General features: G+C 56.9%; 1 protein-coding gene across 8 annotated transcripts in view; it reads right to left on the bottom strand.

The window, feature by feature from the left end:
- Positions 1–15,013, bottom strand: part of CACNA1E (calcium voltage-gated channel subunit alpha1 E) — a 111,320-nt gene that overhangs the window by 85,952 nt on the left and 10,355 nt on the right. For 7 of the 8 annotated variants that reach the window (XM_027694868.1, XM_027694874.1, XM_027694871.1 and 4 more), the window contains exon 2: positions 8,164–8,430. In XM_027694868.1, the coding sequence (XP_027550669.1) occupies positions 8,164–8,430 (267 nt within the window). Of the gene's footprint in view, positions 1–8,163; positions 8,431–8,949; positions 9,293–15,013 lie in introns of those variants that run through there. The other variant, XM_027694872.1, reaches the window with a different exon arrangement.

The raw sequence follows: 15,013 nt of genomic DNA, 5'->3' as shown, positions 1-15,013 counted from the left end.
AGCTCGGAGAGGGAAGGTGTCACAGACTATCAGCAGCTCTGGTCCTAAAGCATCCCCATGAGAGGGACCACCTGCACTGCCTGGGTAGGATGGGACACCCCTTGCAGGTCCTGGGAATCTGACCTGGATCAGTCCTCCCTGTGCTGGTAAGATGGACATGCCCTTGCCAAGCACCCTGTGGGCAGCAGGATGAGCCTAGAGGGCACTGGGAGCTGCAGAGCATGTGGCTGAGCATTCACAGCTCAAGACAGTGATGGCAGCTGAGGCTGAGCTTCAGTTCAGGCAAGGTGGAAACTCCCTGTGGAGACATCCCAGCTCAGCCACAGCTCAGCAAGACTCCAAGGGGTAGCAGCACTTTGTCAACAGGGCCTGGTTGGACGCTTAAAAGCTTCCTAAATCCTACAGCCATGTCTAGGTCTTACACACCCTTCTCCAGGAGCAACCCTGAGCCTGGACAAGAGGCAGCAGGTGCTGGCATCTGAGGACCTGAGTGGGAGGGGAAGGAAAGGGCACATTGATGCCCAGGAAAGCACCCCAAACTCAGCTCCCTCCTGCCTTTTGATTTATGGGATCAAGGCAGGGACAGGGAGCTCCCTCCTCCTGCCTGGCCCAGTGCCAAGCCCTGAAAACAAAGCACTTCCAAGTGACAGGATGGCCATATCTTTCCAACTTCCCATCCATCTTTCCCACATCTTCGCAATAAAAGCCCTGTTGTCCTCAATAACAAAACGTGGAGCGATTCATCAGCAGGCAGCACACCCCTGCTCCACTCCCTCTATGCCAAAAACCCTCAGCTCAATTACTGTCACCACTGGCATCAGCAGCCACCCCAGGAGGGGACTGCCACCTTCCCAGAGCTTGTCTCTGTGGAAAGAGGATGTGATCCCACCAGGGATGGATTTGCCTGTAAAGAAATCGTCCACACTTCCACCATCCCAAGTCAGCACAGAGAACAGCCCCCTGGATGAGCCGTTCCCCACCACACCAGGCTTCTCCAGACCCAGCACCTTCAGGTTCACAGCTCTCAGACCAGGAGGTGCCCAAAGCCCATGACATCAACCCCAGGGAAAAGGGGTGATTTTGCCTTTTGCAACATTGTCTTTTGGCCACTAACTACAGCGTAATGCTTTAAACCAGTGGCCTTGAGCCCAGGGACAAGAGAAGGTACCCCAGCGCTGGCCACGAGCATGGAAAACGGGGAACCATGAAGCGACCCTGGCAGGAGCAACCCTGCAGCAGCTAGCAAGGTGGGAGCAGGGATGGGCATCAGCAGGTCCCCAGAGAGCTGACCAGGAGGCACAGCCAAGGAGAGCCTGCAGGAGCTGGGAGGTATTTAGCCCAGTAGGAAGAAGAGCCAGGAAAGATTCAGCCAAGGCATTTAAAAGGCCACTCAGTGAAATTAATGGTCGCTAAGTTAGAGGCAAACCCAAAGAGAGATGCTGCAGAGCTCACTGCTGCCGGCTCGCACCATGCTGCCAGCCAGGCACAAAGCATGAGCAGCTTCCTGCACCTGAGGAGGGAGAGGACAAACCCCAAAAGTTTTCCTCTGAGGCTTAACACAAGTGAGGGTTTCACGGCGTGGCTCCTGCGAAAGCCACGTCCCCTCCCTGCCTCCCACCCCTGGCTGCACGCTCCAGCCGACGGGCAGACCGCGGCGCTTGGCCCCGAGCCACCAGCCTGTTTGGGATCTTTTTGTATCGTTTTCCTGAAAGTCTGCGAGCAATTAGCACCGGCTTAAAAGAAAAACAGCGTGTTAGCGGGGCGGTGCAGCCAGCTCCCCAGGCACCAGGCACATTTGCCTAGATGGGAAGTGTGGGAACTGCTCGGCGAGTCCGTCTGTCCGCCCCGGCACGGCTAAACCCGCCAAGCATCCTGCACTCCTCCCCACCACTGCCACTACTCCCATGGGGGAAACACCCAGGTGGGAAAAACCCAACTTCTCCCAAGGCAGCAGTGCCTGGGGGGCTCAGGACCACCTCCAGTGGCTCAGCTCACCCCAATGTTTCCTTGAGGGCTCCAACATCTGGTTCAACAGCACAGGGACGGCACACACCTACCCCAGCACAGAACCACATCCCTGCTCCACCCTCCAGCAAGCGCATGGCATGTGGGTGAGGAGATATCACAGAATCAGGGAATGTTTTGGGTTGGAAGAACCTTAAAGACCATCTCATTCCAATCCCCCTGCCGTGGGCAGGGACACCTCTCACTAGACCACATTGCTCAGACCCCCATCCAACCTGGCCAAGTCTAAAAGGGCAATTGCTTCCCTAAGCACTGACCTAAGCATGAGGTCACTGCCAAAAGTGACTCTCCAAACCCCACTGGCCCACTTTTCCGAGGAGCTGAGCCTAGGCTATCACATCCAGAGCTGTGTGAGAGCTGCAAGACATCAACTCTGTGGAAACCATCTCCCATAGCTCCAGCTGTGCTAGGTTTTGAGAGGCCAAGGGTAAGAAAACCTCCCAAGGGACAGCAGGAACATCTGGTTGAACTGAGGGATATTTTATCCCCACACTTCATGTCTGCCAAACAAGCAACCTCCCAGCTCAGGGCTGGAGCCCACCAGACAATGCTCTGTCACTGCTTTGTTTTCTCTCACATTAGATGTCTAATTACACAACCTTCCAGCCATCCAAACTGCAGAGTAGCCCTAGCCTCCCTCCAAGCCTGGTAACAAAAGTCCATCTCCCTCCAGCCTTCTCCTCCTCCTCCTCCTTCGTCTGGCTTCTCCTGGAAGATCATTAGGGAGCCGATAAAAATAGGTTTTCTTATTGATTTATCTCCTTTACCCAATGCTCTCTCCCCTGAACCGTTGACTTGTTTCCTTAGCAACTCGGCCGATCCCTGTGCACGCCACACCTGCAGCTCCATGCTTCCCATCCAGAGCCTTTGAGGTGGGAACAGTGACCACAGGCCATATAGGCATCTCCCCAAGCCATGACCCAGACCACCTGGAGCAGGCACTAACCCCAAGCTTGGAGTTGGAGCACCCTGGTGGGTCTGTCAGGGAGATGTTCAGCCACCAGCAGATCCTTTCTTCCAGCTGCGACCTTCCTCCCCACCTTCCTCCCCAGATAGAAGCCCAAACCAGCCTGCCCAGAACACCTGTATTGCTAAGGCAGGGAGTGTTCCCAGCTCCCATCCCCAAAGATAGATTTATGGTGCTGATGGTACATTGATGCAATCTCCACAGGAGGCTGGGTACGAGACAAATCCCTCCCTGGATGCGGGCAAAAGATGGGAGCTATGGAGAGCTCCGCTCCATCCCTCCATTTCTCAGTGCCTTCTCCCACTCTCCCACTCCTGGGCAGGCAAAGTGGGGAAGCAGCAGAAGAGCCAGAGGAGTGAGGTCACAGGGGCCTTGGGGAATCCTACTTCCAAGTGCCAGCAAGAAGAGCAAGAGCAATTCAACCCCTTGATCTGCATCATCCAGCTCAGTTCCAACACCTCCTAGAAACTCATGTCTCCATTTCCCCGCCTCTCCCCAGGTTTTCCCAAGGACCCACTGCTCTGAGGGGCTTTCCCTGCTTCCCAGGTGTCAGTGAGAATGAGCATCAGTTTCTACACACATGAACTTCATCTTCCTGGTCCCAACCCCAGCACTGCTGCCTGTCCCATGCAGACATGGCAAGACAGAAAGAAAACCCCACCTCCTCAACACCCCCATCTCTAGGACCCCAGTGCCCCTCCTCTCAGCTCCACACCCCAGCAGGAAAGAGAGCACCTCCTCTCCAAGGCTGTTTTCATAGAATCACAGAACAGTTCGGATTGGAAGGGACATTAAAGATCATCTCGTTCCAACCCCCTGCCGTGGGCAGGAACATCTTCTACTAGACCAGGTTGCTCAGAGCCCCATCCAACCTGGCCTTGAACACTTCCAGGGATGGGGAGTCCACAACCTCTCCAGAAAAGAGAGGTTTTTTGTTTCCAGGAAAAAACAGAAGTGCCAAGTAGAGCAAAGCCTCTGAGTAGCCCTAATTCAACTCTGGGATTCCCCAGCCCCACAACACTTCCCTGGCTTGTCCCTGAGGACAAAAGGGATCTTCCCCCACCAACAAGACTACCCAGTGCCCTCAAGCAGTCGTAGAACTGTGACCCCTCATGCTGACCCTGTCCCTGCATCCCGCCACCCATAACAGCCCATCTGTGCTGTGCTTGGGGTTGACAGAAAGTGATGTCCAGACCCCAAATCCTCCCACTACCCTTTAAACACAAGCCAGCTCCTATGTGCCTGTTACACACAGGGTCAGGAGAGCAAGCATAGACTTGGGGTTGTGCTCGTGTCCCTGCACAGCTGGCAGGGAGCACCCAGCCTGCCTAAATCCCACTGCACAGACATGCTCACTCTCTGCAGTCACAGACATTGCTGCTTGTGACTCCAAAACGTGCTGGTTTGGTTTCCATCAGGGGTTAAACAGAAGGCAGTGACAGCCAGGAGTCCAACGGGCAGAGCTGCCCACACTGCTACTGCTGCTGCTCCTGTAAGGATTCAGGATGTGGGATGCGGGGTCTGCCTGACACGTGCAAACAGCTCCATGGAGAAGCGTCTCCTTCTCCCCCACCTCACCCTGGAAATCAAATCTCTCTCCTCTCCTCCTCCTTTTCTTTTTTTTTTAAACAAAAAAGAACCACATCATGTGATTTTCCTGCCTTAACATCAGTTTTTTAACTTTGGTTGCCACAGCAACAGGATGCAACTTGGCGTCACCATGACAACAGCTGCCTCTGTTTAAATTCACCATCTGACAGGCAGCCTCGCTCTCCCCGGCTGTCAAAAAGATGGACCTGCCATTACACCTACTCGCCCCTCCCAAAAAAAAAAAAAAAAATCTAAAATCTGATGAATGAAGGGCACAGAAAACAGCCTGAGAGGGGAAAAAAAAAATCATAAAAAATACGTTCTTGGGGAGCGCAAGGAGCGGAGCTGCCCAAGGATGGCACGACATGGCGCAGCTCTTCCCTTGGGAAAGCAAGACCTGCCGGAATCTTGGCTGGGGAAAAGCAAAGGTACAGAAGATGCTCGGCCAGGTGACACTGCCAGGGTCCCTGAGGGGCACTGCCCACACAGTGTCAGGTCTAAGCGAGACTCATCACGAGCAAAACAATTCAGGCACACACGGGTGTGCTTCCCACGGAACAAAATCCCCGTGACTGTTGGATTGGGAATGCACCCTGGGGCCCTGCAGGCACTCGGGCTGCTCTTGGCCATCCCAACAGCAGATTTGGTCCTCCAAGGGGCCGAGATAGGAGAAACCCCTCACTACAGGGAACTAGGTCCTGATGGACATCCCTCTCCCCTGCCGAACTCAGGGACAGGTGGAGTGGCCAGGGTGTGCCTGCAGCCAGATGCTGTCCTTGGGGACGCAGCCAGAGCCACACAATGTCATCTGGCCTTTCTGAGGCGGGAGAGGGATCTTATCCAGGTCAAATGTGATTAGGTGGATGAGGAACGGAGCAGATATGGATGAGCTGCAGCCCATCTCATGTGCTAACTGAATTGCAGCTTTCCAGGCAGCCAAACAAATGAAATCAGGGCGAAAGGCCTGGCCATCAGCAGGAGGAGAGCAGGCAGGACGAGGCTGTGTTTCTCAAGGAGAAGAGGAGGAGATGTTCCTACAGCCAAAACAGCAGCTGCCTCACGTTCTGGGCAGGACGGGCTAAAAGAGCAGCTCCAGTGGAGGTAACGCATTGGGCTTCCAAGCAAGGAAGTCGGCAAGGACCTGCCTCCCCATGGAGCTGCATCCCAATCCCAGTTGCTCCTGTTTCTCCTCCTTTCCCTCCATGCATCATCCCTATTTACACTGGGAAGCCAAACTGCAGAGGCTGCTGGTTATAATTACACAGTTACCCAGCAGATATCCAGGCCTGAATCACCAGATATTTTTAGCCCTATTACCTAGTCAACTGGAGCTGGATGAAGAAGAGCCTTCACTCCTCCCTGCGCTCCACTCCAGCCCCCTTGGCTGTCCTCGGTGCAGTGCCCACTCCAACCCACGGCACAGGGACTGGCCCATCACCCTCCCAAAGCCTGCAGCTCTCATTGGCCATGGCCAAGATCCAACGCTCACCTCCCCAGACTACCCTCATCCAGGAGCAATGCCATGGGCTGCAGGCCAGGCAGCTGAGGTTTTCCTGGCCCTACCAAAAGGCACCGGCTGCCTGTGCCAGGCTACAGCTACAAGGACGGGAACAACTTGCCAGGCCAAGCTAACCAAAACTCATCACTAAGAGGTCTTGCCCATTCCCAAGCCCTCAAAACTCCAGTGGTGCAGAGGAACTCCAGGGTGGATGAGTTTCTAGGAAAGAGATGGCAGCCAGGCGGAGGACAGGCAGGAACGCTCAGCTCCCGCGCCTGGAGCACGCCCGTTCCCAGCACTCACACGGGAATATGTCACTTACTTCTGGAAAAAAGAAATATAAAATGAGCCCATCTCCCTCATGCATTGCAAATTCCAGGAGAGAATAATGCCGGGGAGTTTTTATCGCGTGGTCGTGGAGCTCCAGTCTCTAGGAGACAGCGGCTGCCTGGAGATGAGACATCACGCCGGCACGGGACCCCAGCCCACGCCGGGAGTGCCGGGCCAGCAGCAGCACCCCAGCTCCTTCTCACTCTAAACGAGAGCCGAAGGGGCGAGGGCCCTCCCACATCCCGCTGAAAAAGCACATGAATAATTTGGCATATTCTGGAAAAGCAGGCAGCCAGCCGGGCCGCTGCCCTGCAGGGCTCCGCGCTGAGCCGCCACGTCCCCGTCCTCGCCACCGCACCAACGCTCCTGGAGCCACCCACCCGGTGGGTGCTGCCAGGAGGGGCAGATTTAGGGATGCCACAGGGAATTCAGGGCTCCTCTAAACTGGCCCTGCACACCCAGGTCACGCCCTCAAGCCTGGACACAGTGCAGTTCCCCAACCAGGACCAGTTCCTGCTTTGCAGAGGTTTGACCTGACATGTCGGAGCTGCAAAGGGACATTTCCCGGGCGATGCTCAGCGGGGTGGGTGACCTGTCTTGCATCCCTGTGCCTTACCAGAGGCCTTTCCCTGAGGTACCTGTTGCACCAAACCAAGGCACTGCTGCCTGGCACCAGGGAAAGCCCTCCCATGCCCGCTGGAGGAGCCGGTAACTCAACCAACAAGTTGCGGGGAGAGAAAGCGGGAGAGGCGAGAGCTGCATGGAATGACTGCTGCAGAACACGGCACAGGGAGGGTCCTACAGCCAAAGCATGGCCACACTGAAGTTTTCAGGCTCAGGTCCTCCTTGGGGACAAAGCCCAGGAGGGGTCTCAGGGGGCAGCAGGGCACTGAGCCCAGGCTGATGAGGGGCTGAGTGCTGCGGTGCTGGGCACCGGCCAAGGCGCCCGGGGGCACCCGCAGGGAGGGTGGGAGGAGAGATAAGTGCGTGGGGATGTATGAAAGGATGGAGGAGCTGGGGAAGCAGGGGGGATATCTGCACCCACCACCCAGCCCTACGACGGGGAGGATCCCTGGGATAAAATCACAGATCCCCGTGCCAGTTTCTCCAAAAGGGCCACGGGGCACAGACAGAGGTTTTCAGCATCCTTCCCTCTGCCGCAGGGAGGGGGCAGCCAGTTCCCAGAGCTGCCGTGGGGGGCCGGGGGCTGCAGGGCGAGGATGGCTGTGCCCCTGCCAGGAGCGATCTGCAGCAAAGAGAGCACACACAGGAGCGACAGAGCCGCCACCCAGCAGCAACTGGAGATTCATGGGCTCCCAGGGAGCTGTCCCCAACGGGATGGGTGGCTCCACGTGGGGTGGGGTGACAAAACTCCAGCAAGGCATCAAGGCACACAGGAAAGGCCACGACACCACCACCACCCCCTCGCCAGGCACACGCACAGAGCATCCTAAAGCACGCAGGGTTAAACTGGGATCAGAGCACCCCACCTCACCAGCATGGGGGGATAACAAATCCAAGCCTGAGGAGGGGCTGGGGGGCTCCCTGCCGGGAGAAAGAGCTCAGCTCCCGTCAGGCACAGAGCAGAGGACAGGAGGGGAAGCAGCAACAGGGCGAGGAGAGCATCCCCGGGGGACGGGGCACCCCTCTCCGCACGCCTTACCTGCTGTTAGTGCCACACACGTGTCCTGGGCGGCCACCGAGGCAAATCCGGGGAGCAAGGGGGGGCTCGCAGGGGGAGCAGAAAGGATATGGCCAGTCAATGAGCTTCTTGGCATATTTCCTGACTATGTTCTCTTCCCCAAAGAGGAAGAGCGATCTGTTGACGGTGAAGCAGTTCTGCCGGACGGGGATGGGGTTGTACAGAGCCATAGTCCGGGCTCTCTGCGCTTTGGTTTGCTTGAAGGCTCCCGGGCTCCCTCCTGCAGGGGCAGGAGCTCCTTGCCGGCTCCGGTTCTGGTCGGAGCCCCCATCTCCAGAGCCCAGCCTGCCAGCCACTGCCTCCCCAAAGCGAGCCATCCTGGAAGAAAACACACAGGTGAGCCAAAGCAGCAGCACCGAGGCGGCGGGGGGGTGGGAGAGAAGAGGGAGGGGGTTGCGGGGCGCAGTCCCAACCACAGCCCCCTCCTCCTCTCCGGGTGATGCTCAGCTCCGTCTCTCCTCCATCCCTCCAAGGGAGCAGGGACCCGCGTGGAGGAGAGGCGGCAAGGCACGGCACCGGCTCAGTGCCTCCGGCACGGCATGAGGGGCACCCCGCTGCTTCCAGCCCCCCCAGAACGGCCACTCGGGCAGCAGGGAGGGCGGCGAGCCCTCCTTCGTGCTCGCCAGAGGCCGCGGCGGCTCAGTCCCTAAGCACCTTCCACCACGAAGCAAGGGGTTAAACCCAGCCACATCCTTCCCACCGCTCTGCCTGCAAGCCCAAACCAGCCCCTTTTAACCCCCCCGCTTCAAGGCAAGCAGAGATCAGGCAGGGAAAGGGCTGGGATCCAAGTCCTTCCATCCACCCGATCGCAAAGGAAGACACAATTCGGTACAGCACCCAGCGCAGCAGCCGAGGCCGGGGGAACAGGTTGCAGCGTGGTCCGGCTCAGTTGGAGCCAAGTGTCCAACTCCTTCCTCCCGACTCCATCTTCAGCATCCTGAGGGAGCCCGACCACCCATCTGCTGGCTCCCTGGGGCAGCGGGCAGGGATGGAGGGCAGAGCCCCCAGGCAGGCACCAGGGATGCTCAGCCCTTCGCTGCCAGGGCAGGAGCGCGTAAGGCGGCGTCGGCTTCCCGCAGGAGCCGGGCTACGAAATTAAAGGCTGCCGCGCCTCTGCAGCTCGGGGACAGCTCGCTTTAATGAAGTCAGTGGCAACACAGGCGCACACAAGCGCACACACACGCACAACACGCCCGGCTCGCTCGCTCGCTCCATCCAGTGCGTTCTTTTGGCAAGCACGGGAGCTGCCGCAAAGGAAAATCAGAGTCGAGGGGTGGGTCTGAAGGGAACAAAGGCAATGGGGGAGCCCTCACCCTGCCAGAAGCACCCCTCCCGCCCTGGCTGCAGTGGGCTTTCCAGCACACGGGTGCTCCTAGGTGAGTGGCTAAACTGAGGGGCAAGGGGGGCTCCCCTGCCTGCAGCCTTCCCACCGCATCTCAGCCCGCACCGAGAATCTCTCCGGCCACATGGACTGTGTTCCCCCCCCCATCCCTGGGACACTTCGAGGCTCCCGGCTCCCCGCCGGAGCCGCCCCGTCGCCAGCGGGTGCCCGGGGAGAGCCCTCCTGCTCACTCGCATACAGATCAGCCTTCTTTGCATCCCTCCCCCCCACTCGGTATTTTCTGTTTGACACATGATGTTGGCCAGAAGCAGCAGCAGCTCATCGGAGAGGTGTAAACAGCCCGGGCTGGATCTGTCCCTGCAGCAGCTGCCACGGGGAGGGGGGAGGGCTCTGACCCTGCTCCCCACCCAGCCAACCCATTATGGGCAGAGGACTGGGGACGCTGCTGGTGCTGCACCTCTGCATGTGCCAAGGTCACCCAGGGGTGCCCAGGGTCCCCTGGGCTGGGCTGTGCCCTGGTGCAGGGACTGCCTGCCCACCCACCTTTGGGGAACCCCCCCGCCCTCCTGGCACCCACAGGGTACATCCACAGATCCACAGGGATGTCCCCAAGTCCTCCGTACCCACCAGGCAGGGCACAGCCTCACTGCTCAGCGCACCCGGGGAGCTGTTCACACACAGGATCCCCCACCCCTCCCACTGAACGCCGAGGTCAGAGAGGTCCCCAGGGCCTCCGACACTCGCTGCCTGCCTTTGCCTCAAGCAGAGCACCCAGAGCTACAGCTGGTCTCACAAGACACCCTGTGTCCCCACGATGCTCTTCCCCTGTCCACAACACCACCACCAAAGTGCTCTGCAAACACAGTGACTGCTGCCCCATCCCTCACGCCTGCTGTGCGGCAGCCAGGGACACTTGAGGCATTTAAATTTTAAAAAAAAAACAATTTATGTTATTAAGGGCTTGATTTAACTCATTTGGGCAAGGGCTTCTCCCTTGGTGCAGCCTGGCACCACTTCACCAGGCACTTCTCCACCCTGCAGGCACTACTGTGACCAAAGGGCCAGAGGGTGTGCTTTTTGTCCCAGGCTCTCACGGGTACATTGCCAGGAGGCCTTGGGCTGACTGGGTGAGGAAGAGGAAGGATCAGGTCCTCCTCAGCAAGATAACAGAGGAATGTTTGCAAAACAGACTGTGGGATCATTGCCCCAGACAGGCACCAAGAGCCCACCAGCTCACAATGCCCATCTGCTGCATCCCTATTGACTATGCCTCCAATTAGCCTTATAACCAAAATGGGTGTCATTTTGGGGGGTTTCAGCAAGTCCCCAGCTACATCACCACTATGCTGCAGCACAGAGTGGAGTAGGGGTGGGCAGATTCCTCCCAAAACACTTCCCAGGCCACCAGCCAGCCAGAGTGACCCTGGGCTTCCCTTCCACTAACAGCAGGCAGCGAGGTGGCCACACCAGTTACCAACTAATTACAGTCCCTTCGGTTCAGTCAAGACACTACCCTAAACAAATCAATTATAATTTGTGGCTCATCCCCTTTTCCTCCTCCTCCCCACCACCAACGCAGCATCAGCAGCGATGCCACACTTCCCACCTTTCAACCCTCTAAGTCACTGTTAATTAAACCTGAGCCTGGGCCGATTGCCAGGAGCAGATCCTCAGCCTTGCAGAGCTCCTGCTTTGGCTCCTCCCGGCCCCCCAAGGCTTCTCCCACCCCCTAAGCCTGCACTGCAAGACCCCACCCCGCCTAAATGCTCAGGCTGTGTGTGGTGCCCAGAGGCTGAGGAGAATGGACCCAGCACTGCCTCTGCATCCCCTGCCTGGCTCAGAGCAAGGGGCTGAGGGGGAGGAAGGCAGCCTTCCTCCTCCTGGCCCCTTCAAAGCAGGAATACACACCTTACCTGGACACTTCTGCTGGGGCAGTGGGCTGTTCCCTCAACCCGGGGTTCACCATTACGTTTGCTGCTGCAGAGCAGAGCACAGGATGACCCTGATGGGAGTCTCTCTCCTGCTCAGACAGTGCTGAAGGATGGGATATTTATGAGAAAGCAGCTCCTTAAGAGAAGATTGAAAGCCAAAAGGAAAAAAAAGAAGTCTCTGGCTATGCCAAGAGATGCAAGCTCGGTTTCCCAGGATGTTTATTGCTGTTCTCATCTTGACCCTCACCCAGCACACTGGGATCCGTGAGTCAGGAAGAAGGATGGCTGATACCCGCATGATTCAACACGGCACAGGGATCCAGAGCCAGATATAGGGGGCTGTTTGGGTTTTTGTGAATGAAGGAAATCCAAGAAGAGAGGGGAACAGGCGGTGCCAGGACAGGAAGGCGCTTGGGATGCGCTTGTTTTTGTGGAGACAGGCTAACACTCCTCCAGTCTGGAGCACAAGGCTGATGAGAGGGCTGGGGATGTTCAGGCTGGAGAAAAGGGGGCTCAGGAGGGACCTTCCCACTCTCTACAGCCACCTGAAAGGAGGCTGTAGCCAGGTGGGGGTTGGTCTCTTCTCTCAGGCAACAAGCGGGCAGGACAAGAGGAAATGGCTTCAAGTTGCACCAGGGCAGGTTCAGATGGGATATTGGAGAAAAAATATCTTCACCAAAAGGGTTGTCAAGCTCTGAAACAAGCTGCCCAGGGAAGTGGTGGAGTCACCATCCATGAAGGGATTTGTAAGACATATAGATATGGCACCTGAGGACATGGCTGAGGGGTGGGCTTGTCAGTGCTGGGTTAACAGTTGGACTTAATAAGCTTAGAGGTTTTTTCCAACCTAAATGATTCCATGGTTCTATGATTCTCACGTTGATATTGCCATCCAAGCCCTCTCCTTGCTTTTCCCCCACCACTCCCAGCCATGCCACCACCCCTGCAGGGCAGGGCATCACCAGAGACACGGGGCTGCCCCTTCCCGGGTGAGCCCGAGCCCCCCCCCTCCCCCCCCCCCCGTGGCGGGGCCACTGCCGCCGCTCCGGCATTGCCATCTAGTGGCAGCTGTCCCCTCCCTGTATCCCCCAGCCTCAGACAGCAGCCAGGGCTTCGTCTGGGCTCCCCCTGCATGACCCCCTTTCCGAAGGATGCTCAGAAGCAGAAGCAAACCCCCCACGCAGTTACCGCACAGCCCCCTGGAGCAGCCTCTGGCTCAGCCCAGGCACCTCGAAGTCTCCCACCTGTGCATTCCTGGGTACAGGCACCCAAAAAACTGGGAAATAGCATTATAAGTATCCTCTGCCAAGCCTCGGGTTGCTCAGAAAGCCAGAAGCTACTCCCCTGCTCGGGGAAAGCATCAGGCAAGTCCCTGAAGATATTCAGAGTTGGGGGTGTTCAGCCTGGGGAAGAGAGGGCTCCAGTGAGACCTTAGAGCCCCTTCCAGTGCCTAAAGGGGCTCCAAGACAGCTGGAGGGGGATGATGGACAAGGGCCTGGAGTGACAGGAAAAGGGGAAATGGCTTCAAAGTGACAGAGGGCAAAGTTAGATTAGATATTAGGAAGAAATTCTTCCCTATGAGGGTGGTGAGGCCCTGGCACTGATTGCCCAGAGAAGCTGTGGCTGCCCCATCCCTGGAAGTGTCCAAGGCCAGGTTGGACAGGGCTTGGAACAGCCTGGTCTAGTGGAAGGTGTCCCTGTCCATGGCAAGGGTTTCGAGCTAAATCATCTTTAAGATGCCTTCAACACCAAACCATTCTGTGATTCTAATGCAGCCCAGGCAGGGTCTAGAAAGGGGGGAGAGCCTCCCCTTCCATGACTGATATTCCCAAGAGCTGTGATGGACTGCACTCATCTTAGAAAGTGGCTTTTGGCAACCTTATTTGAATTTATTTTTGAAATATGGCTATGCTGGGGAAAAAAAAAAGGACCAAATGAGAATCATCTACAGTGGTGTTCTGGCCAAATTTCAAATTGGGACTGAGTAGCTGTGACTCAGAAGCACGTTTATAACCATGCAGGAATGCAAGGATTTTTTCCAGGAACAGATTCATTACCTGCTGGATTAGGAAGAGGATGTTCTCCCCATTTGCAGAGGGTAAGTTCTGCTGAGCTGAGCACAAAATTCCCAGGCTGGTGCTGCTCACCCAGGGATGTGGGGGGAGAAGGTCCAAGCAGCTCCAGGATGGCACCACACCAGCATCTGCCTGATGTTCGTTTGTGCAGATGTTGGCAGCTGTGGCACAGGCCACAACAGCCCTGTTGGCGTCTCTCCTGCCAACAAAGCCCCAGGCTGAGCACAGTAGAGGCTCTGGGCCCCCCCACAGCAAGGCAGCCCTCACCTAAACTGGGGTGTTCCCTCTCTGCCATCTGCTCACTCTTCTCCCCAACAACCTCACCTGACTCACAGCACTGCCCATCCCACCAGGACACGCCTTCCCCAGCACTCAGAGAGATGAGCAACATCACCTTCACAACCCCCAGGACACGTTCCCAGCACCGACCCGAAGGGCTGACTTTGCAGGGTCAGCACTTCAGTTTATTCACAGAGGAATGAGGCAGCTGGAAGAACTAATAAAAGCCAGCAAATCTTACACCAAGCTAGAGACTGCCTCCAGATTTAAGTGACTGCCACTACTCCACCAACCCCTCCTGGTCACTGGGCTGCAGCAGCCACACCAAGGGTCACACAGCAGCAGCAGGAAAACTTGAATCTGCTTGAAGCTGAAAGTGTAATTGGCTGCCATAAAACACCCCCCTGTTCACAGACACTGCTGGTTTTAATTACCAAGGCCCCTGAGTCCAACATCCAGCCTTGGCATCTTTAAAATCAATAGGAAAACAATCTTGTAAAAGCTCTCTTTGCTGGGATGGGGCAATAACCTTCTGGAAACTAAGATTTTGGTCATCATACCACCCCCGCAACCAGCTCCTGCAAGTGGTAGTGGTGCAGAAGGAGCAGCTCTCACCCAGCCCTCCTCCTGCAGACCCTTTCCAAGACCCCAGCTGCAGCACACCTTGCATTCCCACCCCAGGGATCCCTCTTCCTAACCCTTCTGCAAGTGATTGCTTAAGAGAACCCAGCCTGGAACGTCTTTGGCCCCATTTTTTAAAATGCCTGCAAGTTCTCAGGTGCCAAGCAGAACACAACACAAACCTAAAGCAAAATGCCACATAAACACGAATGTAGCTCCCACCAGGTCCCACTCGAGGCTCCCAAACCCACAATGTCCCACCACACCCCAGCAGGGCCCACCAGCCTCCAGCTTCTCTAGGGGTAAGATGTCAGGACTGATGGCATGCATCAGCCAGGGCATTTTAGGGAGCTCCAGGCAGAGCCTGGAGGAAACCCTGAGAGCCTCCGCCCCTTTTCCTCCTCCCCTACATGCAGATGCTTCCCAGTGGCTGATCTGTTGTGACATCCTTCTGTGCAAGCAAAGGGGAGACACGTTAAAGGTGTCTCTGCAAGTCAGGTGGGATGTCAAAACAGGGATCAGGAGCTGTGTATAATCTGCTTTTTATCCTTCCCCAAGTGTTCCTCAGCACAGGGCAGGCATGACAAGATGCCAGCACCACAGCCTAGCACCAGGTCCTACTCAGGTGGCCCAAGACCCACAGTGCCCTGGGA

Source organism: Neopelma chrysocephalum, unplaced genomic scaffold, assembly GCF_003984885.1.
Source record: "Neopelma chrysocephalum unplaced genomic scaffold, ASM398488v2 Primary Assembly neopelma1_98, whole genome shotgun sequence".
NCBI lineage: Eukaryota > Metazoa > Chordata > Aves > Passeriformes > Pipridae > Neopelma > Neopelma chrysocephalum.
Note: the sequence above shows the minus strand (reverse complement) of the source record. Positions and strands in the feature narration are given on the sequence as shown.